The sequence below is a fragment of the Giraffa tippelskirchi genome, chromosome 5 (genome assembly GCF_054371585.1).
Source record: "Giraffa tippelskirchi isolate mGirTip1 chromosome 5, T2T-mGirTip1v1.2.pri, whole genome shotgun sequence".
Classification (NCBI taxonomy): Eukaryota; Metazoa; Chordata; class Mammalia; order Artiodactyla; family Giraffidae; genus Giraffa; species Giraffa tippelskirchi.
The window spans coordinates 122576223-122602018 of NC_137279.1; the positions used below are offsets into that span (position 1 = coordinate 122576223).

At 37.7% G+C, this 25796-nt stretch overlaps 1 protein-coding gene and 1 long non-coding RNA gene across 2 annotated transcripts in view; both read left to right on the top strand.

The window, feature by feature from the left end:
- PLPPR5 (phospholipid phosphatase related 5) overlaps positions 1–4871 on the top strand; it is a 119471-nt gene extending 114600 nt beyond the window's left edge. The window contains exon 6 of the mRNA XM_081486528.1: positions 4119–4871. Coding sequence (XP_081342654.1) covers positions 4119–4151 — 33 coding nt within the window. The 3' untranslated portion in view covers positions 4152–4871. The remainder of the gene's footprint in view (positions 1–4118) is intronic.
- A 2344-nt stretch (positions 4872–7215) lies between these two features.
- Positions 7216–8620, top strand: LOC145504985 (uncharacterized). Its single transcript, XR_014052671.1, has 2 exons — positions 7216–7415; positions 7626–8620. It is a non-coding gene; the product is annotated as an uncharacterized LOC145504985 (long non-coding RNA).
- The last annotated feature ends 17176 nt before the right edge of the window (positions 8621–25796 follow it).

Genomic DNA, 25796 nt, shown 5'->3' on the forward strand with positions numbered 1-25796 from the left:
TTCACTGTTATTTCACTCACTAATGGGAACTTAGCATTCTTCAATCAAATAGCCCTTGATAGTAGTAACTTTTTTTGTTTTCTTATCTGAAGTGCTATTTTTGCATCTCCTTGTAGTTTTTTGAGGAAAAGTGGTGAGTGTCAGATCTCACTAGGTAGCAAGTCATTGCCAAATTTTCATGTCATAAATAAAGAACAATTTTGTTTTAAGTAACTTTAAAATTCCAAAGTATAATTTATACAATTGGGATATAGGATAAATAGAAAAATCAAGATTTTTAACATGGAACTTAAAGCTTAAAAAATTGACATACTAGGGACTTAGAGTTTATCAAATTTAAGAATCCAAAACTACTTTTCAGAAACAAGTACTTATTTTGTCATGGGACCTCTGCACTGAAGGACTAGATTCAGTATTTTGCTCCCTGACTTGCTGTGGACTTGAATGAACACTTTCTAATGGATATAACATATTTTAATCTTCAACTCTTTGGATTCAAGCTCTGTTAACTTCTCTGTATGCCTCTGTGTGTGTAATTGCACTGAAGAATTGTATGACCACTTCTTAAGACTCTGAATTAAACTTCTGTGCATGAATTTTTAGTTTGCCTATTGAAAGTTTGCACTGTCTACTAATAAGATTTAGTATTGCTTATAAAGAATTCAACCAGATTAAAAGGCAAAACCCCTTGTCACCTAGTTTGACTCATAGGGAGTCCATTCCTCAAGACAGGTTAACTGAAAATATTAAGTGCAATTCTGATTTTTTTAATATTACTAAAAAAAATGCTGATGGGGAAGTGAGCAACATCATAACTTCCTGCATAGGAATCATACCATTTGAATATTTCAAATCATGCATTTACATACATGTAATTGTTATAATAGAGAATCATAGAGGTTTATAGATGATAAGGATTTTAGTTTCTCCTTTCTCTAGATTCTTTCAGGAAAAAAACTATTCCTGTTCTAGAAGATAATTCATCTTATTTCTTAAAGCCTACTGAGGTTAATAGTCCATCTCTTTCATTCTACTGTTTGGATTTATTTGCTGTTAGTGAAATTAATGAACAGATGGCCCCTGTGCTCTCTGTACACTCCTTTCATGTACTTGGAGACTATTATTAAATTTCCCTTTAATGTTTTCTTCCCTACACATAGTCACTCCGTTGTTTTCTTTTCATCTGTTTATCACTCTAACTACCACCTTTAAGTGATAAGTCCTGAGCAGAATCCTTTTAATTCCAGCCAAGTAGGGAAAGTCATCTCAGAGGTTAGAACTTAAGTGTGATGTAAAAATTTAAGGGTACTGATTAGAAAGAGCAGGCTTTTCCCCAAAGCCCTGGAATCTAAAAGTGGAGTCAATCTGGAACCACAGTTACCCTTGAGTTTGACCTGGTTATGACTTAGCATAAAGAAAGGGGTACTATTGCTTGGAATTTATAAGCAGTAAAAGGAAGATCTAGGGGTCACCAAAATGTGCTTTTAAATGGCAAAACCTAGATCTTAATAGCTCACTTACACTTATCTGTGCAATGCCTTATTTCTAAGGTGACCTTATATCCCTATTTGGGACAGCCCCAGTTTAAGCCGCAAGGGAAGCTCAGCTGGTAAAGAATCCGCCTGCAATGTGGGAGATCTGGGTTCGATCCCTGGGTTGGGAAGATCCCCTGGAGAAGGGAAAGGCTACCCACTCCAGTATTCTGGCCTGAAGAATTCCATGGATGGTATAGTCCATGGGGTTGCATCGCACGACAGAGCGATTTTCACTTTCACTTTCAAGCCCAGGTTTAGATGAAAATTTATATGCTCTCCCAATAGTCACTGCACATTCTTTGTCACTCTCCAGCTTTTTTACCTGTCTCTTGGTTTTTCTTCTGCTTGTTTTCTCCCTTGCATTGATTACCAGTGATTTGTTTCTGCTACTTTCTTTGCTTTATTAAGGTCTTTTAATACAGTAAGTCCCCTACATATGAACCTTCAAGTTTCTAATTTTCAAAGATGCAAATGTGCATTCTCACGTCCAGTCACATAAGTTAATTCATGTGTCTGGCGTATATCATCACATGTGTGTATACTCTGCAAGTGGTTGTGCATTTGTGTACTTTTACAGTACTATATAGCAGACAGAAGTACAGTTTCTTTATTTCAAGCCCAGGATGTCCAGAAGCACTGGTGATGTAGCTAGTACTGCTAAGAAGTGCCAACTGTTATACTGTACTACTATACTTTTCAAGGTACTATACTGCAAAATTAAAAATGTGTTCTTTATTTTTTGTTTGTTTTTTATGTATTATTTGTGTGAAAAGTATTATAAACCTATTACAGTATAGTACTATATAGCTGATCATGTTATTTGGCTACCTAGGCTAACATTGTTGGACTTATGAACTCACTCTCAGAACAGAACTCATTCATTTGTGGGGGAATTAGTGTATTTCAGTTCTGCTTTCCAAGGAGATGGTTGTCCCCTTCACTCAGGATCATCTTTAGTAAATTTAATGAGCCTCATGGACATTATTATTTAGGGTAAGAGAACATTGATACCTAGGCCAGTGGCCTTTGGAGCAACATCTGTTTTCTCTCCCTTGTTTAAATCTCCTTTCATTTCTTTCCAGTGTCACATCTTCACTCTTTCTTTACCCACCAATTGCCACAGACTGATTAATTTTCCATTTATAACTTAACATCTTTCCAGAAATTACTATGTGCTGGGTCCTGCCCAGAGGAGTGACACTCCTGTCAGTTTTGTACTGAAACACTGTGTATTAAATTGTATTTTTTCAGTTCACAGATTTCAAGTCCCCGTGGGGCCACTAGAAATAAAACTGTGATGTACTGTTTCCACAGTTCTTATGGCTTTTATTCTATCATAGTGCAATCTGTAACTCTGAAAGATCTCTTTTGTCCTAAAGGCATGCTTGTGCTTTTGGAAGGAATAATCAAGAAAACAGAGATGAGCCGCTGATAGTCAACATTTTTATCAGGACTTTTTTTTTTTTTAATGGGAAATTAAACTTTCTAAGGGCTTATCAGGAATTAGTGAAAAGGTCCACATGCTCTGGTCACTACTGATTCTTACTGATACGGTTTTTCTCTAGTAGGTTGAAGTGGGTAAGACCTAGAAAAAAATGCCTTAAGCAGTCATCGGTGATATTCTTCTAGTTGTGCTTAATATGCCTCGATTCAGTGAAAATGAATTTATTCACATACATTCAAAAAATGTTTTAGCTATTCAAAACACCTTAACTTGTAAAGTGCCACACACACATGGAAGAAATCTCATGGCATGTGTACATTATGTGAAATTCTGTTTATGATATCTTTGACTTAGAGTCAAAGCTACAATGAAAAACATTCTAAACATGTAATTTGATGTTAAAACCCTTTTGTAATGCTGCTCTTATTGGTTTGGGCTGTCACTTATGTTAGCTCCTGACATGACCTATATGTAGCATGATTAATTATGTCATATCGATTTCCACTGAAGTATTTCAGCAGCTATATTGCATGTCGGAAACGATTTAAATATTAGCCATTCCACAGGGTTCCTTTGTACACAATTCAGTTGTTTAAAAAAAATGTAAAAAAGCCTCTACAAAGAATTCTCTGGTTGAAGTAAACAACAGAGATTGCAGTCTGTAGTCTGGTTTCATGCATCAAAAATGAAGTGTTTAAGGTAGATCTTTGTCAGCTAGCAAATGCCATTTCAGTCTGAACATTTCACCACTCCTTCTATGCCATCTGTCTCACAGGGAGCAATTAATCTGAAATTCCAACATGCAGCATTAAAATCCCATTAACGCTGAACAGAATATTAACATGTCTGACATTACCATATTTATCTCTCCAAATTTCAGTGTTAATTTTGAATAAGGCAGGTATAACATTTTCTTCTATTTGGTTAATTAAGAATATTAGATAAAATATATAATTAGTAACTAAATTGATATAATAATATATGCAACTCATTTGAATAATGCTGAATGTTTTTGCAATTTAAGCTTATCTGGGCTACAATTTTATATAAGGCTACTGATTATTTGTAAAAACACCAAAATCTTTTATGAAGCCAGTTTTCCCAAGACTCTGACTTTGTAATTCTTTTTCTTTTTGCAGAACCACATCACTGCCTTCGCAGAAGTCACATGATATTGAAGCAAATGGTCTCTCACTGCATTGGACATCATCCCTTTTCACCATCCATTCGTAACACCCAAAGTGTGTTTGATGACAAAAAAGGTTTATAAAGTTGTCTAATCATTTTTATAATTTAAAAATCAGTGTCAACTTATCTGTTTCCCCCACTAGACTGTGAGCTCCTCAAGGGCAGGACTGTGTCTTTCTTCTCTGTCTCCCCTGCACCTACAACAAAGCCTCACACAGAGTAGGTAGGTGTTCAATAAAAAAGTGATGACCAATGAACAAAAATTAATTCTGAAATAAAACATTCATTTTAATTTCTCACAGAATCACTGAGACCAAGTGAAAAGAGACCTCTACACGAGTCATATTTGTGTGAGAAGTCCCTCCACTTTGAGCTAGTTAAGCTTTTTAATTTATCATGTATCTTCTATTTGGCAGCATACCATATTTCATTCGAAGTGGACTTTGAAAGTCATGGGGGTTTTTATTTCATTATTCAGCATGACCTTATTTCCATTCTAACAGATTTCAGTGTGTGAAATTACTTTACTTTTAGAAAGTATGTTCTATACTAAAATAATGTTTGCACATAATATTATGCTATGTTTCACTTAAAATACCATTCATACTATAAATTCTAAGACTGGTGCTTCTGCTTTTGAAGGTGAAAATGCCAATTTTTACTGTAATAAGTAATGTATCATAATTAAAAATTATTTATTTGGATTTTTGTTCCTGACAGTTGTGATTTAATTGTTGACTTGTAGTTTTTGAATGCAGGCAGTGTTTAGGATAGTCTAAGTGACTGAATTGAGCAATCGTACCTATTTATTGAACAGTTTTCCACAGATAACCATCTCAAGAGTGGTCAAAGGCTCCATTCTTTGGCTAGTCAAATTTCCATATAACTTAAATAGAGAAGAATCACCCCTAGACAATGCAGATTAAATTATATAAATGCAAGAAATATAGTCAATGTATTTTGCTTTGCATATTTGTAGTACTTTATAGTTTACAAAGTACATTTTCATTTGTTATTTCATCTAATCCTCACAATGAAAAAAAGTGAAAGTGAAAGTCATTCGGTCATGCCCAACTCTTTGCGATCCCAAATCCTCACAATAGCCCCAGGTAAACCGTTCAGAGTTTGGCTTTAGTGTTACAGACGAGAAAAATAAAGACAAGGGAGGATAAATAATGTGCCCAACTCCACCAACTAGGATGAGGCAGTTAAAGTTTAAATTCAGATTTAGCATTCTTTGTAAATATGCCACAGCTGCCATATCATCTGGACACATCAAGGCCTTTCAGTGGTCAGTGGAGTCCTGGGCAACCACCTATATGTCAAAAAAATGAAAAAATGCCAAAATAAAGTTATAAAAGTTATGTGGTATTTTAAACATTAGTGTTAAATGAACACTTTTCAAAATACGATATACTAATCAATTTATAATCTTATTTAAAAATAATGTCAAGAATCTAGATGTGAGGTCTTTGTAAAGTCAAAACCTCAATCAGCTGTCTCTCCTGCAACCCTTACACCCATGCCCTAACCCCACCCCTCAGGAGAGGCCCTGAGGGGCATCCCTTAACACTGAACATGTGGAATTAAGAATGAAAGTTATAATATAAGGAAAATAAATTGGACTATGACAAAACCATTCAATATATTCCTCAACAGTAACTGTGATTTTCAAAGCTACACAGAGTAGATTTGTCTTATGTGAGAAGTAGTTAATTGACTGAAAAGATTTTTCTTAACCTTGACAGAACTAAAGGAAATAAATTTTTAACTTTTTATGCAATTTTAACAGAAATCAAAAAGTAAATATAACCAAAGACTTCTCCATTACTCTCAAAGTAGACATTACTTACTCTTTTCATCACTGTAGGATTTAAACTACTTACAATCGGACCAGAAAAGCAGAAAGTTCCTATTTCTACCTTTCAGACTTCTCTAGCAAGTTCAGTTCTGGAGGAAATTTAGAATACTAAAAAGCTTGGAATGCCTTGACACTCTTTAAAGATTTTTTTTTAAGGCAATAACAGTGGTGGAGGATTCACTTACTGGAAATTAAAGTGGAGGAAATGATCATAATATTTTAGGAGGCAGGATTACCAGTAAGACTTAAAGAGGTTTGTTTTCTCAGTTCTAGCATCAGTCTTCAAGGAATCAGCTAGTAACACTTTTCTTGTTGGAAGCCTTATATATATATATAGATATAGATATAGATATCTTATTATATATATATATGTATCTTTGTACCTTGCTAATCCTGGTCTGAATGCAGGAGTTATAAATTCTTCAGAAATCCAGATTTAAACCAGGATCAGAGTAATGTCATCTGTAAATATAAATGTCATGGACCCAAGATTGTGTAATGAATGATCCTGTTATGAAGGAAATTCAGAAGAATAAAAAAGATACACATGCCTAGGGCAAGAAGTCAGCAAAGAGCCCTTAACCATGATGCTGTTACTGAGAATAATGAAAACACATTTTAAAAAAAATATTCATTTGTAAATATGTATAAAATAGTCTAGTAAAAGCAGACAAACACATATCTTTCTGATAAAGACATCTTTTTATTCTACTTACTTGGGGCCCAGGTCAGTATAAGTTGGTCAGCCTGAAAATTTCAGTAGTCTCTGTTTGCATGGCAGAAATTCTGCACATGTTTTATCTGATTCCTAAGAGTATCTAAAAGGATCTTTTATGTTAAAAGAGAGGTGAACCTTCTTTGACAGACTTTGTCTATTCCACTTCTAACTGGGCCTCTCTTTTCTCAGGATCTATCCTAGCCAAATATCTCAGTTACATTTACCATACAGTTTCCTTTGTGAAAGAGCAGTAGGGGAAGAAATAGTTCTCTGCTGTGAATTGTATTTTTCAAATAAAATTTTAAAAATTAAATTAAAAATATTAAGTATGATTTTTGTCCCATGCATTAATTCTTTCTTGAGGGTAGAGGAATAAAGAATGCTTGCTATCCTGATGAAAGTCAGATTGCCATAGTGACTAGAGAATGTTTGGAAGGGCATCATGTGGTTCTGATTGGACCAGTCCTTTGGGCAGATAAATGACCCCCTGCATCCCATGGGCCATCCTGGGATCTCATCAACTTTCTTATTTACAAATCACAATCTTCTGGAGACAGCCTGGGATATTGAGCAGGTACACAGTCTACAACATACTCTGCCTCCTACGTATGAGCAAAGTGCTGAAGAATAGATGTATTGAGTTGGCCAGACATTCCTTCATATTCTTCTGTAAGTTGGTTTTAGTAGTGCTTAGTTATTTTAACTAAGTCTTTAACTTCATGTGAAACAATTTTGCTAGATTGTATTGTTGACAGATGTCATATCAGCATGCATTTTTAGAAAAAGCATAAAAATTGGTGAATTTTTGTGAAGTCATTTTAATACTGAAGATGGAAGGGAAAACAACATTTTTGACATATTACGCTTTACTATTTCAAGAAAGGTAAAAAAATACTGAAGCACAAAACAAGATCTGCATTGTATGGAGAAGATACTGTGACAGATTTGAATGTGTTGAAAGTGGCTTGCAAAGTTTCATGCTGGAGATTTCTCACTGGATGATGCATCATGGTCTAGTAGACCAGTTGAAATTAATGATTAAATCGAGACATTAATTGAGAATGGCCAATGTTATACTACACAGGAGAGAGCCAACATACTCAAAATATCCAAATCAAGCGTTGAAAATCATTTGCACCAGCTTGGTTATGCTAACTGCTTTGATGTTTGGGTTCCACATAAATTAAGTGGAAAAAAAAAAATCTTGACCATATTTCCATATGTGATAACTCCATTCTGAAACATAACAAAAATGTTTTATTTTTAAAACAAATTGTGATAGGCAATGAAAAGCAGATGCTGTACAATAAGGTGGAACAGAAGAAATTGTGGGGCAAGCAAAATGAACCACCAACAACCACACTAAAGGCCAGTCTTCAACCAAAGAAGGTGATTTTGTGTGTACAGTGGGATTGGAAAGGAGTCCTCTGTTATGAGCTCCTTCTGGAAAACCAAATGATTAACTCCAACAAGTACTGCTCCCAGTTAGTCCAACTGAAGCAGCACTTGTCAAAAAACGTACAGAATTAGTGAACAGAAAGCCAAAATCTTCCATCAGGAAGACCCAAAATGGCAAGCTTGCTTTGATGACCAAGCAAAAACTGTTGTAGCTTGGCTTGGAAGTTCCGATTCATCTGTTGTATTCACCAGACATTGCACCTTCGAATTTTCATTTATTTTGGTCATTACAAAATTCTCTTAATGGAAAAAATTTCAATTCCCCAGGTATAAAAGGAACCTGGAACAGTTCTTTGCTCAAAACAATAAAAAGTTTTGGGAAGAAGGAATTATGAAGTTGCCTGGAAAATGCCAGAAGGTAGTGGGACAAAATGGTGAATATGTTGTTCAATAAAGTACTTGGTGAAAATGAAAAATGTCTTTTATTTCTACTTAAAAATCAAAGAAACATCTTGGCCAACCTGATAAATAACCTTGTTCCTGCCTCTAGGTTACCATTTATTAAATTTTTATTGCATGCTCTAAAAAGTTGTCCTGGACATATACCAAGTGATTCTATTTACATCTTACAAACATTAATCTCACATTTGGCAGGCATTATTTTTCTAATGAATTTTGTGAGTTAAGTTTCCTTTAAAACATCAATTAAGAAAATTTCTTCCAGATTTTCAGTGAATGATTCTCTTCTAAGAAGAAAATATAGAAGTATTCAATTTCTTTTTTTCTGTCCCCTTCACTTTAGATTATAGCTGAATCTTGGTGTGATACAGCCTCAGGACTTGGTCAAAGTATAACAACAATTTTGCTCTCCCCACCCCAAGATTTGTGAGCCATGGATGTATTGTTGTTCAGTATGTCCTACTCTTTGCAACCCCGTGGACTTCAGCAGACCAGGCCTCTCTGTCCATCACCATCTCCCAAAGTTTGCCCAAGTTCACGTCCATTGCGTCAGTGATGCCATCCAGCCATCTCATCCTCTGATGCCCTCTTCTCCTTCTGCTCTCAATCTTTTCCTTCATCACGGATTTTTCCAGTGTGTCAGCTGTTCACATTAGATCACCAAAATACTGAAGTTTCACCTTCAGCATCAGTCCTTCCAATGACTAGATGGATGGACTATAGGATCTAAATTCAAAACTCATATTGCCATTTTCAAATCTGTGGCCTTGCTCACAAGGATCTCTAGTAAAAAGAAACAGAGATGAGTGGGCGCACAATCACCTCCAACCATCAGACAAAAGCTGCAAGTTCACATCTCAAAGATGCCAATATTAACAAGGGTGATTCTTACTGACACCATCCTTTAACTTATTGTTGTTTACTGGCTAAGTTGCACCCAACTCTTTCACAACCTCATGGACTGTAGCCTACCAGGCTACTCTGTCCATGGGATTTCCCAGGCAAGAATACTGGAGTGGGGTGCCATATCCTTTTCCAGCGGATCTTCCCAACCCAGGGACCGAACCCGCATCAGCTGCTTGGCAAGCAGATTCATTACCGCTTTCATATTATTGCATTTATAAATGCATTTTCATTTTGTGCTGAAGCACTATCATTTGTAGAAATTGGTAAAAAAAAAAAATTTTCTTCCCAGGAGTCAAAACAAGTGAATTTTTAAATTGCTTCTAAAAAGAGAAAAATGCTTTCCAAATTATTGAGACATTTTGAATATCAATCAGGTTTCCCTAGAAGTATTGGTCTTGCTCAAAAAGGCCTTTCAACCTTCATTCATCCAGCAAATAATTGTAGAGTGACTTTGTACAACAGATAATTAGGAACATGCTGACTAAACAGTGGTTAGAAAGAGAGACATGGTCCCTACTCCTCCAGGTTGGATAGATCAGCAGCGGTGACGCTAATAGTGTCTTAAGAGACTGTTTAAAGTTAAGGGGGAAAACTGGCTTGGAATTTACCAACTACCTAATCTCAGAACTAAGCAAAGGACATTTTTATAGATTACAGTGACAGCTAAAGTTAGTAATTGTTTTCAAACTCTGTGCCTCTAGTACAACACTGTACTATTTAACTAGTTAATATTCATTCAATGAGCTTTAAAGATTTCTAAATGCCATAATAATAAGCAAATACTATTCTCACAAATCTATGGTTTAGCTGAGCTATTTTTCTAGTCTGAGCTGGGTTCATTCATTAATCCATGACCAGATTGGCAGCTCTGCTGATCTTGACTGGACATTCTCCCATGAATGGGGGCCATCTGAATATAGACTAGTCTAGGATGGCTTCTCTTTGGACAACTTAAATTTTCTTTACATGGTCTCTCAACTCCATCAGGCTAGCTAAGCTCCTTCACACAGGGGCTAAACAGAGCAGAAGCATGCAAGAGTCTGGCACATTGTCAATTTCACCCCATTCAGCTGGCCAAGGCAAGTCCCAAGGCTGGCCAAGTTCCAAGGGGTGAGAGAGGGGTTGCAAAAGCACACTGCAGAGGGGTGGATGCAAAGATGAATGGAGAACAGGGACTCTACCACAGATTTCATGCAGCTAGACCTAAAAAATGTTCAAGCAGTCCCTAACTGATTGAGTTACTCAAGGTGAAGAGTATGGATTTATTCTGATAATAATGAGAAACTCACAGGTGACAACAGAGAGTAAGCTTATTGTATCTGAGCCAGAATGACCACATCCTCAATTTCCAGCTATCCCTGAAAAATGCTTTTGAGATAAACTGGCTAGAGAACTGTCCATCCAGAACTTAGCTGAGAGCAATGGGGAGCTTGCAGAGTCTCCTAGGTTTTCCAAGAAAGCCTTCCTAGGTTTTTTGTATTCATAAAAGAAAAAGGGGAAGAAAGCGAGAGAGAGGAGGAGGAAAACATCCGAGCAAAAAGAGTAGGAAAGAGATTGAAGTAAAAAAAATAATAATTGAAATATAAGACCAAGTTCTGATACTTTGATTGATTGTGTGTGTTTGTGTGCGTGCATGCATGCAAACATGCACTTGCTTTGTGTAACTGATTTTCAAAACTTCAGTTATCATGGTAGTGCCTGGCTGTCTAAGTCAGTAGGGCATAAGACTGTTAATCTCAAGGTCATGGGTTTGAGCCTTATGTTGGGAGATACTTGTTTGTGGAGTGTAGGTGGCACAGTGGTAAAGGATTCTCCTGCCAGTGCAGAAGACTCAGGAGACTTGGGTTCAACTCCTGGATCAGAAAGATTCCCCTGGAGGTGGAACTGGTTACTCACTCCAGTATTCTTGCTTGGAAAATCCTGCAGACAGAGGAGCCTGGCAGGCTACTGTCCACGGGGTTGCAAAGAGTCAGACACAACTGAGAGACTAAACACACGCACGCACATGGACTGGCTATCCAACTCCCCCTAAATTCACACATTAAAACCTGAACCTCCAATGTGATAGTATTTGGAGATGGGGAATTTGGGAGGAGTGGAAAAGAACTCACCTGCCAATGCAAGAGACTTAAGAGACAAGGGTTCAATCCCTAGGTCGAGAGGATCCCTTGGAGGAGAGCATGGCAACCCACTCCAGTATTCTTGCCTGGAGAATCTCAGGGGCAGAGGAGCCTCGTGGGCTATAGTCCATAGGGTCGCACAGAACTGGACATGACTGAAGTGACTTAGGATGCAGGTAGGCCGTAAGGATAGAGCCTTCTTGATGTTAGTGCCCTTATAGGAGACCTCGCTTTCTGTCTCACCACTCTCCACCATGTGAGGATACAAGAAGACAGCTATTTGGGAACCAGGAAGAGAGCTCTCCGCAGATTCCAGGTTTGCAGTTACCTTCATTTTGGACTTCACAGCCTCTAGGCCTGTGGAAAGTAATGTTTATTGTTAATGTTTGCTTTTACCCAGTCTATGTGTGTGTGTTAGTTGCTCAGTTGTGTCCGACTCTATGTTACCCCATGGACTTTAGCCTGCCAGGCTCCTCTGTATGTGGAATTCTCCAGGCAGGAATACTAGAGTGGATTGCCATTCCCTTCTCCATACCCAATCTATGGTACTGTGTTTTAGCAGCCCAAAAGACACATGGTTCAGGTAAACAACACCACTGTCCCAACAACATAATTCAAAGTTTAGGTACTGTACCATGGTATAACTAATTGCATAATGTGTTTTCCTGGTGGCTCAGAAAGTAAAGAATCTGCCTACAGTGCAGGAAAGCAAGGCTCGATCCTGGGTTGGGAAGATAACCTGGAGAAGGGAATGGCTATCCACTCCAATATTCTTGGTTGGAGAATTCCACGGACAGAAGCGCTGGGTGGTCTGTAGTACACATGGGGTCACAAAGGTCAGACATGACTGAGCAAATAACACTTTTTTCATTTTTTTTCACAATGTTATTGCTAGCTCTTCAGTTCATTAATAAGTAGCTAAGTAACACACCCACAGAATGATCAGTGACCAATCATATCACTTTTTTAGAGTCTGCCAGGGATCGCTGCACATGTGTTCACACATAGGCAGCAAAGTGTGCAGTTGTAGTTACCCTTTTTCTCCCACTGGTAAATCCATGTGATAGTTTTAAAAATTACACAACTGAAAGGAGGAAATGGCTAACAAAGATGAAGAGCAGCAAAGAAGAAAAGATGATACCGCTCAAAATGAAATTCACATCTAGCATAAATGACCATGGGAATTCAACACTACCACCAGTGTCTGAGAAACTATGAGTGCAGCCAGAGGAATTGAGTAAAATGAGATTCTTGACAAGAATAAGAAACAAGATTGTGATGAAATGAAGATATTCTAGAGGTAGTGATTCTGACCAAAACCATCACATTAAAGTAACCCTTAGAGATATTTCACAATATTGAAAGTCAAAGGATACAATATGATAAACTTAGAAAGGAGTATGAAAATTAGTTAAGACAGAAAGGAAATACTGAATGCAATAAGTTAGAGAACAGGAAGAAAGCAGCAAGCACTGTTCAGAGCCACTCTGGATAATTTTTTTTACAAGGAAATAAAACATTTAATTCTCAATGTTTCTGATGTTTTAAATTCTAGTGTATTAAATAAATACATTTTGCTAAAATTTATTTACCTACATATTTAAAATTGACAGTAAGAGATTGTTAATTTTGTGACTAAAAAACAAAAGTAGCATAAATTTAAGAACAGGAACTATAAAACTCTTAGAAGAAAATATAGGCAGAACACTCTATGACAAATCACAGCAAGATCCTCTATGACCCACTTCCTAGAGTAATTAATTAAAAGCAAAAATAAACAAGTAGAACCCAATTAAACTAAAAGCTTTTGCACAGCAAAGGAAACTATAAACAAGGTGAAAAGACAACCCTCAGAATGGGAGAAAATAAACAACTGACAAAGGATTAATTTCTAAAATATATTAGCAACTCATACAACTCAATACCAGAAAAACTAACAACCTAGTCAAAAAGTGGACAGAAGATCTAAATAGACATTTCTCCAAAGAAGACATACAGATGGTTAGTAAATACATGAAAGGATGCTCAGCATCGCTCATTATTAAAGAAATGCAAATCAAAGCTACAATGAGGTGTCACCACATACCGGTCAGAATGGCCATCATCAAAAAATATACAATTATAAATGCTGGAGAGGGTATGGAGAAAAGGGAACCCTTTTGCACTGTTGATGGGAATGTAAATTGATTCAGCTACTATGGAAGACAGTATGGAGAGTCCTTAAAAAAACTAGGAACAAAACTACCGTATGACCCAAAAATCCCACTCAGGGCATACACCCCAAGAAAACCATAACTGAAAAAGACATAAGTACCCCAATTTTCATTGCAGCACTATTTACGATAGCTAGGACATGGAAGAAACCTAGATGAATGGATCCAACAGATGAATGGATAAAGAAGTTGTGGTACATATATACATTGGAATATTACTCAGGTATAAAAAAGGGTCAGTTCTTATCAGGTGGATGCACCTAGAGCCTGTTATACAGAGTAAAGTATATCAGAAAGAGAAAAACAAATATTGTTCATTAATGCATATATATATATATATATATATATATATATATATATATATATATAATCTAGAAAGATAGTACTGATGAAATTATTTGCAGGACAGTAATGGCAACAGACATAGAGAAAAGACTTGTAGAAACTGGGGGAGGGGAGGAGAGGGTGGGATGAATGGAGAGAGTAGCATGGAAACCTACACTACCGTATATCAAATATATTGCCAATGGGAACTCAAACTGGGGCAAACTAGAGGGGTGGGATATGGTGGGAGGTGGGAGGGAGGTTCAAGAGGGAGGGGACATAAGTATACCTATGGTCATGTTGATGTATGGCAGAAACCAACACGATATTGTAAAGAAGTTATCCTTAAATCAAAAATAAATTTTAAATAGAAAAATAAATAAAATCAAGAAAAATAAATAAATAAATAAAGGTAGCAGCTTAACTGTAATAATTCCTATTGCTTGTTAAGATCTTTATGCATGAATTTGGTTTGCAGATCATATTATTTTTTATGGTTCCACAACAATGTACAAAGTAAAGACTGCCTGTCTATATGGATATAATATATATTATTATTATATTATATATATATATTCAGTCGTTCAGTCATGACTGAAGCAATTTAGCCTGCACTCACACACATACACACACACACATATGTGCTGTGTGTGCTCAGTCATGTATGACTCTTTGAGGCTCCATGGACTGTAGTCTATCAGACAACGTTGTCCATGGAATTTTCTAGGCAAGAACACTGGAGTGGGCTGCCATTTCCTACTCCAGGGGATCTTCTGAACCCAAGGATTGAACCCGCATCTCTTGCATCTCCTGCATTGTCAGGTGGATTCTTTACTACTGGGCCACCTGGGAAGCTCCACACATATATATTTGTTGTTGTTGAGTGTTAATCACTCAGTTGTGTCTGACTCTTTGCAAGCCCATGGATTGTAGCCCACCAGTTTCTTCTGTTCATGGAATTTTCTAGACAAGAATACTGGAGTGGGTAGCCATTCCCTTCTCCAGGGGATCTTCCTGACCCATGAATTGAACCAGGATCTCCTGCATTGCAGGCAGATTCCTTACTGCCTGAGCTACCAGGAAAGCCCCACAAATATGTGTCATATGTATACACAACTGTCGGTATCAGTTCAGTCCAGTCACTCAGTCGTGTCCGACTCTCTGCGACCCCATGAATTGCAGCACGCCAGGCCTCTCTGTCCATCACCAACTCCTGGAGTCTGCCCAAACCCATGTTCATCGAGTCGGTGATGCCATCCAACCATCTCATCTTCTGTCGTCCTCTTCTCCTCCCTCCCCCAATCCTACCCAGCATTAGGGTCTTTTCCAATGAGTCAACCCTTCGCATGAGGTGGCCAAAGTATTGGAGCTTCAGCTTCAACATCAGACCTTCCAATGAACACCCAGGATTGATCTCTTTTAGGATGGATTGATTGGATCTCCTTGCAGTCCAAGGGACTCTCAAGAGTCTTCTCCAACACCACAGTTCAAAAACATCAATTCTGCAGTGCTCAGCTTTCTTCACCGTCCAACTCTCACATCCATACATGACACTGGAAAAACCATAGCCTTGACTAGACGGACTTTTGTCGGCAAAGTAATGTCTCTGCTTTTAAACATGCTATCTAGGTTGGCCATAACCTTCCTTCCAAGGAGTAAGCATCTTTTAATTTCATGGCTGCAGTCACCATCAGCAGTGATTCTGGAGCCCAAAAAAGTAAAGTCTGACACTGTTTCCACTGTTTCCCCATCTATTTCCCATGGAGTGATGGGACCAGATGCCATGATCCTAGTTTGCTGAACGTTGAGCTTTAAGCCAACTTTTTCACTCTCCTCCTTCACCTTCATCAAGAGGCTCTTTAGTTCTTCTTCACTTTCTGCTATAAGGGTGGTGTCATTCGCATATCTGAGGTTATTGATACTTCTCCCGGCAATCTTGATTCCAGCTTGTGTTTCTTCCAGCCCAGCGTTTCTCATGATGTACTCTGCATAGAAGTTAAATAAGCAGGGTGACAATATACAGCCTTGACGTACTCCTTTTCCTATTTGGAACCAGTCTGTTGTTCCATGTCCAGTTCTAACTGTTGCTTCCTGACCTGCATACAGGTTTCTCAAGAGACAGGTCAGATGGTCTGGTATTCCCATCTCTTTCAAAATTTTCCACAGTTTATTGTGATCCACACAGTCAAAGGCTTTGGCATAGTCAATAAAGCAGAAATAGATGTTTTTCTGAAACTCTCTTGCTTTTTTGATGATCCAGCAGATGTTGGCAATTTGATCTCTGGTTCCTCTGCCTTTTCTAAAACCAGCTTGAACATCTGGAAGTTCACGGTTCACGTATTGCTGAAGCCTGGCTTGGAGAATTTTGAGCATTACTTTACTACTGTCGGTATAGAGAAACCTAAATAGAGACCTGCATATAAACATAGAATGATGTCTCTAAAATTCCCTAACATATATGTAATATAAAGCTTTCTTTTTTATTATTTTTTATTTTTTTGAAGTATTGGATTTGTCACAATATTGCCTCTGTGTTATGTTTTGGTTTTCTGGCCGGGAAGTATATGGGATCTTAGATCCTTAATCAGATATCAAACCCACTTCCCTTGCATTAGAAGCCCAAGTCTTAACCAGTGGACCACCAGTGAAGTCTCCAAAGCTTTCTTTTTAAAAGGAAAGTTATATATTTTTTATATTAATCCATAAGAACTTTGTAATCTCATAACTGTTCATTACTAGATCTCTTTTTAAAAATTTTTTACTTTTTTATTGAAGTAAAGTTGATTTATAATATTGTGTTAGTTTCAGGAGTATAGCATAGAGATCTAGTTATACATATATTTGTTTATGTGTATACATATATATATACATATGTACATATGTGTGTGCATGTGTGTGCTCAGTTGTGTCTGACCCTTTTGCAACTCCTTGAATTGTAGCTCACCAGGCTCCTCCATCCATGGGATTTCCCAGACAAGAATATTGGTGCCATTTCCTCCTCCAAGGGTATATATATATATCCATATATATATGGAAGGAAGCCACTATGCTTCCCTGGTGGCTCAGACAGTAAAGAATCTGCCTGTAATGCAGGAGTCCTGGGTTCGATCCCTGAGTTAGGAACTTACCCTGGAGAAGGAAATGGCAACCAGCTCCAGTATTCTTGCCTGGAGAATTCCATGGACAGAGGAGCCTGTGGGCTGCAGTCCATGGTGTCACAAAGAGTTGGACACGATTGAGCAATTTTCACTTCACATATATATATATGGGAAAGAGTCTGAAAAAGAATATAGATATATACATAAATAAAAAATATAAAAAAGTATATATATATATTTGTTCTTTTTCAATATCTTTCCTTTATAAGTTATTACAAAATATTGAGTATAGTTCCCTGTGCCATACAGTAGGTCTTTGTTGGTTATATATTTTATATACAGTAGTGTGTATATGTTCATATGAACTCCCTAATTGATCCCTCCCCCATCCCTTTTCCCCTTAGGTCGTTTTTTATTGTGATTATTCAGTCACTTATTTTTATACAATCAAATTAAGAAATACTGATTACATCAGTGGATAGAAATGTGTTTGTATTAGAGTGCTTTTTTAGATATTCAAACTATTCAGTAGAAGGAGTAGAAGAGAGATCAAGAAAAGTGATTTTTCCCCCCAAATACCTCAAGCTTGATGCTTTAGGTAATCTTTCTAAATTATATCATGCACATCCTGGCTCACTACACAAATATAAACATTTTAACTCACCAAGGCTTTTGAACATGAATCATTTTCAGTGTGGAGAAGACAATGGCACCCCACTCCAGTACTCTTGCCTGGAAAATCCCATGGATGGTGGAGCCTGGTTGGCTGCCATCTGTGGGGTCGCACAGAGTCGAACATGACTGAAGCAACTTAGCAGCAGCAGCAGCAGCATTTTCAGTGCTCTAATAAAATAAAGTCTTGGAAGTTACAAAGGGCTGTATAAAGGACATTGTGGTGGTGGTTTAGTTGGTAAGTCGTGTCCAGCTCTTGCAACTCCACGGACCGTAGCCCACCAGGCTCCTCTATCCATGGTATTCTCCAGGCAAAAATACTGGAGTGGGTTGCCGTTTCCTTCACCAGTGGATCTTCCTGACCCAGGAATTGAACACGGGTCTCCTGCACTGCAGGGAGATTCTTTACCGACTGAGCTACAAAGGATATTGTACTCTTGGTCTAAAGAATTTCAGAAGCTCTGATTGTTCATTTTTTTCCTATTCACTTTCCTATGGCTTTCCCTGCACTCTGCTCTTAATTCTATTTCTTGTCTTGGATTTTTCTCTCTTAGCCACCTTCTCAACTGCTTTCAGTCTCCTATTGTCAACTCAGTTTGCTGTAACAGAATGCCACAGGCCGGGTGACTTAAAGCATAGAAATTTATAACCTCACAGTACTGGAGCCTAGAAGTGCAACATCAAGGTGCCAGCAAGACTGGGCCCCTCTTCCTGGGTTGCACACAGCTGCCTTCTCTATGTGTCTACATAAGGCCTTTCTTTTGTTCACAAAGAGGGGAAGTGGGAGACCTGGAATCTCTTCCTCTTCTTACAAAGACACCAGTTACATCAGATTAGGGTCCACTCTTATGGGCGCTAAGAGTCAGAAACGACTGAGAGACTTCACTTTCACTTTTCACTTTCATGCATTGGAGAAGGAAATGGCAACCCACTCCAGTATTCTTGCCTGGAGAATCCCAGGGACAGGGTAGCCTGGTGGGCTGCCGTCTATGGAGTCGCACAGAGTCGGACACGACTGAAGCAATTTAGCAGCAGCAGCAGCAGCAGCTTATGATCTCATTTAACCTTATTTATCTCCCCAAAGATCATAATCTCGAAATGCAGTCATATTAGAGGGTAAGGCTTCAAAATATGACTTTTGGGCAGAACACAATTTAGTCCCCAACAGTTATCCACTACCTTAAAATTTCATCTCCCACAGTTGTGTCCTACAGAAGAACTAAAGAATGCCAACAGAACACAGATAACCATGGTGCTATTACACGTAAAATTAAGTCAGTTTGGCTAAAATGGACTCATTTCTTTTATGTAATAAAACCATGTGCATCTTGTGATAGATGTTTTCACTACTGTTACCCTGAATTATTTGCTGCTGCATGATTTCAGATGGCTCTCTACGGTTTAAATTAAAGTCATCTGATCATCAAAAGCGGGGCCATAATTATATAACGATGTTGATAAGTATACCTTAAATTAAGGTATTTTTTTTCTCACTGCTAAAAGTGAAGAAACATAACATGAGATTTCTGGATGTTTTCTTAAGTCATAATCTGCAACAACTCAGATGTCAAATCATTATGTTTGCTCTCTTAGAAAATTCTTTTAGCATATGGTTCCATATTAATAGCTTTATTATACATGAAATTTCAACCTTTGAGAACATAAATTGCAATGATTGAAAGTGAAATTTCAGTGCTATGAAAATTTCAAGCTCTCTTAGCTATTTTACTTTATCTGTGATTCAGTGCTTTGTGCTAGAAGATCAACTTGTGTATTATACCAGATAAGCTAAATGATATAGATCCGGTATTTTTTAAATGGGAAATTCATAAGACATACGGTGACAGCATCTGGGATCACATCCATACCATTTGAGATGCCTTTATATTTATTCTGAATGTTTGGTCTTAATCTCGAAATGCTAAAGACATATGGACATACCAGCTGGGCCACCATCAATTGAGACTCTAACACTGTTCACTTGAACAATATATATTTTAAAAAGATAACGTTGCAATTTTTCAACTCTCATTTTTTTCATTATTGCTGGCTCCTTCTAATTCAACAGATTTCCAGGAACACTGTAAGGATAACAGAATCAACAGTGAGGTAAATTCTCTTCTATCCAGGTTTATCTAGATGTAGTCACAGAATTATTACACACTGTGTATATGGTTATGTAAGTTTATGGTACTTGTTTGTGATTTGTGTCCCCTTATCATTAGTATGTTGAAGTCATAATCTAAAGCATCTCAGAATGTGACTTTATTTGGAAACAAAGAAGTTGCAGATATCATGAGTTAAGATAAGCTCAAATTGGAGAGGAGTGGGCCCCTGATCCAACAAGACTGGTGTCCTTATGTGGTGGTGGTTTGTTCACTAGTCATGTCTGACTCTTTGCGACCCCATGGACTGCACCACGCCAGATTCCCCAGTTCTTCACTGTCTCCTGAAGCTTGCTCAAATTTGGACAGAAAGGGAGACTGCTGTGTTAAGATGAAAACAGAGAGTAAAACCATCTACACTTCAATATAAAGAAAAAAAGATGAAAACAAAGACTGAGGTAATACTTCGACATGCCAGGAACCTTAGACTGAAGCTGGCGAGAGACATGGTACAAATTTTCTTCATGGCCTTCGGAAGGAATTAACTTTGCTGACATTTTTATTTAATATTTCTTGCCCCTAGAACTGTAAAACAGTAACTTTTTCTTATTTATGCCATGCAGTTTGTAGTACACAGCCCTAACAAAATAACATACCTATTTGCTGCCTGTGGTACTCTGGGAGAGTGGAAATGGCAGAGAAAGAACCAGGTTTGATCCTGGTTTCTCCACTGCCAGCTCTGTGATTTAGATCACATAGTTTATACCCACTAAATTCTGCATCAGTAGGGTTACACTAGATTTTACTATTGCAACAGTCAGCCCTCAAATATCAGCTCAAATTAATTACTGTTTATTTCTGGTTTACAAAATGTATTTACCAATGGTTTCTTGGAGGCTCTAATCTATTTTATAGCCATCCTAAATTTGAGACCTAAACTGGCAGAGGAGAATTATCTGGAGCTCAAGTATTAACTTTAGCAGAGGCAAAAAAGAACAGTGATGAGTATGCCCAGCTCCTCAACAGTCTACCCCACTGAGACACACATCACTTCTGCTCACCTTTCATTGGCCAAAGCAAATAGACCATGTTTGACCATACTTGAATGTGATGGAGTGAGCAAGTACCCAGAAAGGAAAAGACAGAATCATATATCTCAAAACAATCTCAGTGGCCAGTCATTAGAGGTGACATGATTATGAACTGAGACTAATTAATTAAATCCTTCATATTTTCATTCAACAATGTTTTTACAGGCTCTCCTGTAGGCCAAGTACTATCATAGTTAACAACACACAAGACAAAACTCAGCGAGTTTGCATTTTATTGGAGAAATTGGTAAAATTAAGTAGTACATAAATGTGTAGCAGAATTTCAGATACTTATAAGTGTTCCAAAGGAAAGTGAAGCAGGAGAGGGCTAATGAGAAACTCTGGAGTGGGGAGACAGAGCTAGGGTCAATATTTCAGGCAATGAGTATAAATTTCTTAACATGGTACATAGCAAGTGTAGGCATCCACAAAATATTTTTTTTTCCTCTTCTCAACACCTTAGATCAGAAGCATCAACGACAGAAGACAAAATGAATTTTGTGACTATTAAACTATAAAACATAGAAAAAAAGGATTGAAATGCCCAATTCTGGCAAGGAGGTAATATAACTGAAACAAGCATATATTTCTGCTGGCGGTATAAATCCCTTTGGAGAGCAATTTGGCAATACATTTCATGATCCACTAAAATGCTCATAACCCTGACTCAGTAATTTCATTCCTGTGAATCTCTCTCCAAAAGTAATATAATTTAATAATCACAAAGATGATTGTTGCAGTGTTATTTGTGATACCAAAAACAACCTGACTATGTAGCATCAAGGGAATTGTTAAATGGATTATGGCTTAACAACTATATAGAGTATTATGTTGTCATTAAAATGATAATTATGCATATATGTAAGCAACAGAAAAAATGTTGATGATATAATTTTAGGTTAAAAAGGATGCAAATTATACCATGTAATTACCATATGTAAAAATCAGGTATGTAAAAGTATAAGATTAAAGAGAACATAGAAAAGTGAAATCTAGAATGTGTAAATTTGGAGCAATTAAAAAATATACTTCAGTCTCTTTATTACCTTTATCAAATGTTTAAAAAGCACTGTTGTAGTATTGTTTATATGAAAAAGTGAAAAATCTGACTTAAAACTCAACATTCAAAAAACGAAGATCATGGCATCCAGTCCTATCACTTCGAACGGCAAATAGGTGGGGAAAAAATGGAAATAGTGACAGACTTTATTTTCTTCGGCTCCAAAACCACTGTGGATGGTGACTGCAGTGATGAAATTAAAAGATGCTTGCTCCTTGGAAGAAAAGCTATGACTAACCTAGGCAGTGTATTAAAAAGCCAAATGTCACTTTGCTGACAAAGATATAGTCAAATCTATGGGTTTTGCAGTAGTCGTGTATGGATGTGAGAGTTGGACCATAAAGAAAGTTGAGCACCAAAGAATTGATGCTTTTGAACTTTGGTGTTGGAGATGACTCTTGAGAGTCCCTTGGACAGCAAAGAGATCAAACTAGTCAACCCTGAAGGAAATCAACCCTGAATATTCATTGGAAGGACTAATGCTGAAGCTGAAGCTCTGATATTTTGGCCACCTAATGAATGCCAAGAGTCAACTCACTGGAAAAGACCCTGATATTGGGAAAGATTGAAGGCAGGAGAAGGGATGACAGAGGATGAGATGGTTGGATGGCATGACCAACTCAATGGACTTGAGTTTGAGCAAACTAGGAGATGGTGATGGACAGGGAAGCCTGGCATGCTGCACTCTATGGGGTCGTGAAGAGACAGACATGACTGAGTGAATGAACAACAACTGAGTCCAAACTTGCACTGCTTGCTGCACAGTAAGTAAACAATTCAAGAGTTGAATTGTTGGGGCAATGAATAGTGACTTCATTCAAAATGCCAGCAGACCAAGAAGATGGTGGACTAGTGTCTCAAAGAACCATCTTCATGAATGAGAATTCAGGCTTATTTTATACTAAAAGGGGAACAAGTAAAGCCCTGCTTTCTGTCAGACTCTGGCAGGAATGTACTAATTCTTTCCTTCCTTCTGCGATTCATGGGTGGGCCTGGTCAGGATGTTTCCTGAGAGCTAAACTTTGTGGCAAATAGATGGGGAAACTGTGGAAACAGTGGCTTACTTTATTTTGGGGGGCTCCAAAATCACTGCAGATGGTGATTGCAGCCATGAAATTAAAAGACACTTACTCCTTGGAAAGAAAGTTATGACCAACCTAGACAGCATATTAAAAAGCAGAGATATTACTTTGCCAACAAAGGTCCATCTAGTCAAAGCTATGGTTTTTCCGGTAGTCAGGTATGGATGTGAGAGTTGGACCATAAAGAAAGCTGAGCGCCGAAGAATTGATGTTTTTGAACTGTGGTGTTGGAGAAGACTCTTGAGAGTCCCTTGGACTGCAAGGAGATCCAACTAGTCCATCCTAGAGGAGATCAGTCCTGGGTGTACATTGGAAGGACTGATGTTGAAGCTGAGACTCCAATACTTTGGCCACCTGATGTGAAGAACTGACTCATTGGAAAAGACCCTAATGCTGGGAAGGATTGGGGGAAGGAGGAGAAGGGGATGACAGAGGATGAAATGGTTGGATGGCATCACCGACTCGATGGACATGAGTTTGGGTGAACTCCGGGAGTTGGTGATGGACAGGGAGGCCTGGCGTGCTGCGATTCATGGGGTCGCAAGGAGTCGGACACAACTGAGTGACTGAACTGAACTGAACTGAAACAAAGTTATTTTAGCTTACCACTCATTACATGGGAGGCAGGTTTCCCAGAGATGGGCCATTATGTATAATTTAAGCTTATAGGCCACAGCCCTTTAGTGATTAACTTGTAGCAAAAGTAACAGAATAGAAAGGTTAAAGTATTTTGCTCTTCCCTGTTATATAATGAGTTTGATATTAAACTAAATTTAATTTGATATTAAATTAAAAGGGCCATGGAGAACAATACCTCTTTACTCAATGAATCTAATCTTGATTGAAATCCTAACATGTATGTTCTCTAATCTGACCAAATGTTATCATCTCCTAATTTATAATCCTAAAATTAGCATTTTATCATTTTTGTATTAAATTACCATTGTAAATGATGTCCTATATATTAAACAAATACAATTCTGAAATTTAGTGAAAACTATAATCAGCCAGAACTTTTTTTTTGCATTACAATAAAATGTGGATTCTAAATTTTAAGATATTTGATATCTTAATTGCTGAAATGCCTTTATTGCTTAAAAGCAGATTAAGAACTAAGGCCAGTAGTTCTCTAACAGGAGGTCAATTTTGCCCCCAGAGAACATTTGACAATGTCTAGAGAAATTGTCACAACTTGGAGGAAGCAGGTGTGCTACTGGTATCCAGGGAACAGAGACCAGGGATGTGAATAAACATCCTACCTTGTACAAGACAGCTCCCACGACAAAGACTTATGTGACCCAAAATGTTATTAGTGCCTAGGTTGAGAAATCCTGGAGTAAGAAGTGGTAAGATTGTAAGCTTGACAGTAAAGAAACCCAACTATTAGTTTCATTTTCACTGCTAAAAGGATGACCTTGAGCCAGCTGTTTAAATTCAGCCCCTCAATTTACTTATTTGTGAAATAAAGATAAATGATTTTTATCCTATCTTATGGGTTGGTTCTGACAGTAAAATGGGAGACATAATGTGACAGTGCTTTGAGTAGTTAAAATGTTACCATCACATATCTTGAACTATCTCAGAGTTAATTACCCAAAAAAATGAAGGTGGAAACAATTATTCAATACTTAATGAGTAACTGCTTTGAATATTTTTAATCTATTGTGTTTCATTGCAAAATATTAATGAAAATTGTGACAAAATATTGCAATCTTACTAATATTTCCAGATAAAATAGTCTAACTTCCTTAATCAATTGTCTGCCCTGTTCTGCATCTTAAATTTCTTCATTGTCATTGGATCCTTGCCTTTAGAGACAAACATCCCCAGGATATTTTGGATGGTCACCATCCAGGCTCCACCTCAAGCTACCACTTCCCTTCTATCACTTTTTGCTTTTGCTGGCAATTTCTCCCCTTTCATTCACTCTACTGCCAGCTGGCATCTAACCCATGCATTTCTTCATTGCAACTGCTCAGAGTAATCTAAACCTCCCTTCTGGCCTCCTAGCAGCTAAAGAGACTGGCCTAGAAGCAGTGAGACCCCCATAGAAACAAGCTCTCTCAGTACCTATATCTTGGTTTTGTCATTCTCCAGTAAGAGGAAGTGGGGTTCTTCGGAGAAATGGCTGATCCTAGGACTGGGGCAAGGAACATGCAAGGTGTGTCTAGGACATCTTGTAGTGCCAGAAAGAGAGGAAGCGATCACACACAGTGAGAGTGGTGGGGGTATGTTGAAGAAAAACAGGAACCTACTAAAGGAACTCCCGGTGACCCAAGCTGGAACAATTTGTGCAACCAAATCAAGTAGCACTGGATTATAACCCAAGGTATAAAGCAAATAACAATGATCTCGTGTTTATATAAATAAACGATTGAATAAATACATGGGGGAGAATGGACAAATCTGTGCAGCAGAAGTGTTAATTTATGGAGCTACCTAGCCCTCAGGAAGATGGAGCATAACTCCCCACTCCTTAAGTGGGGTCTGAGCTTGATGATTTCCATCCAGTACGGAAAGAG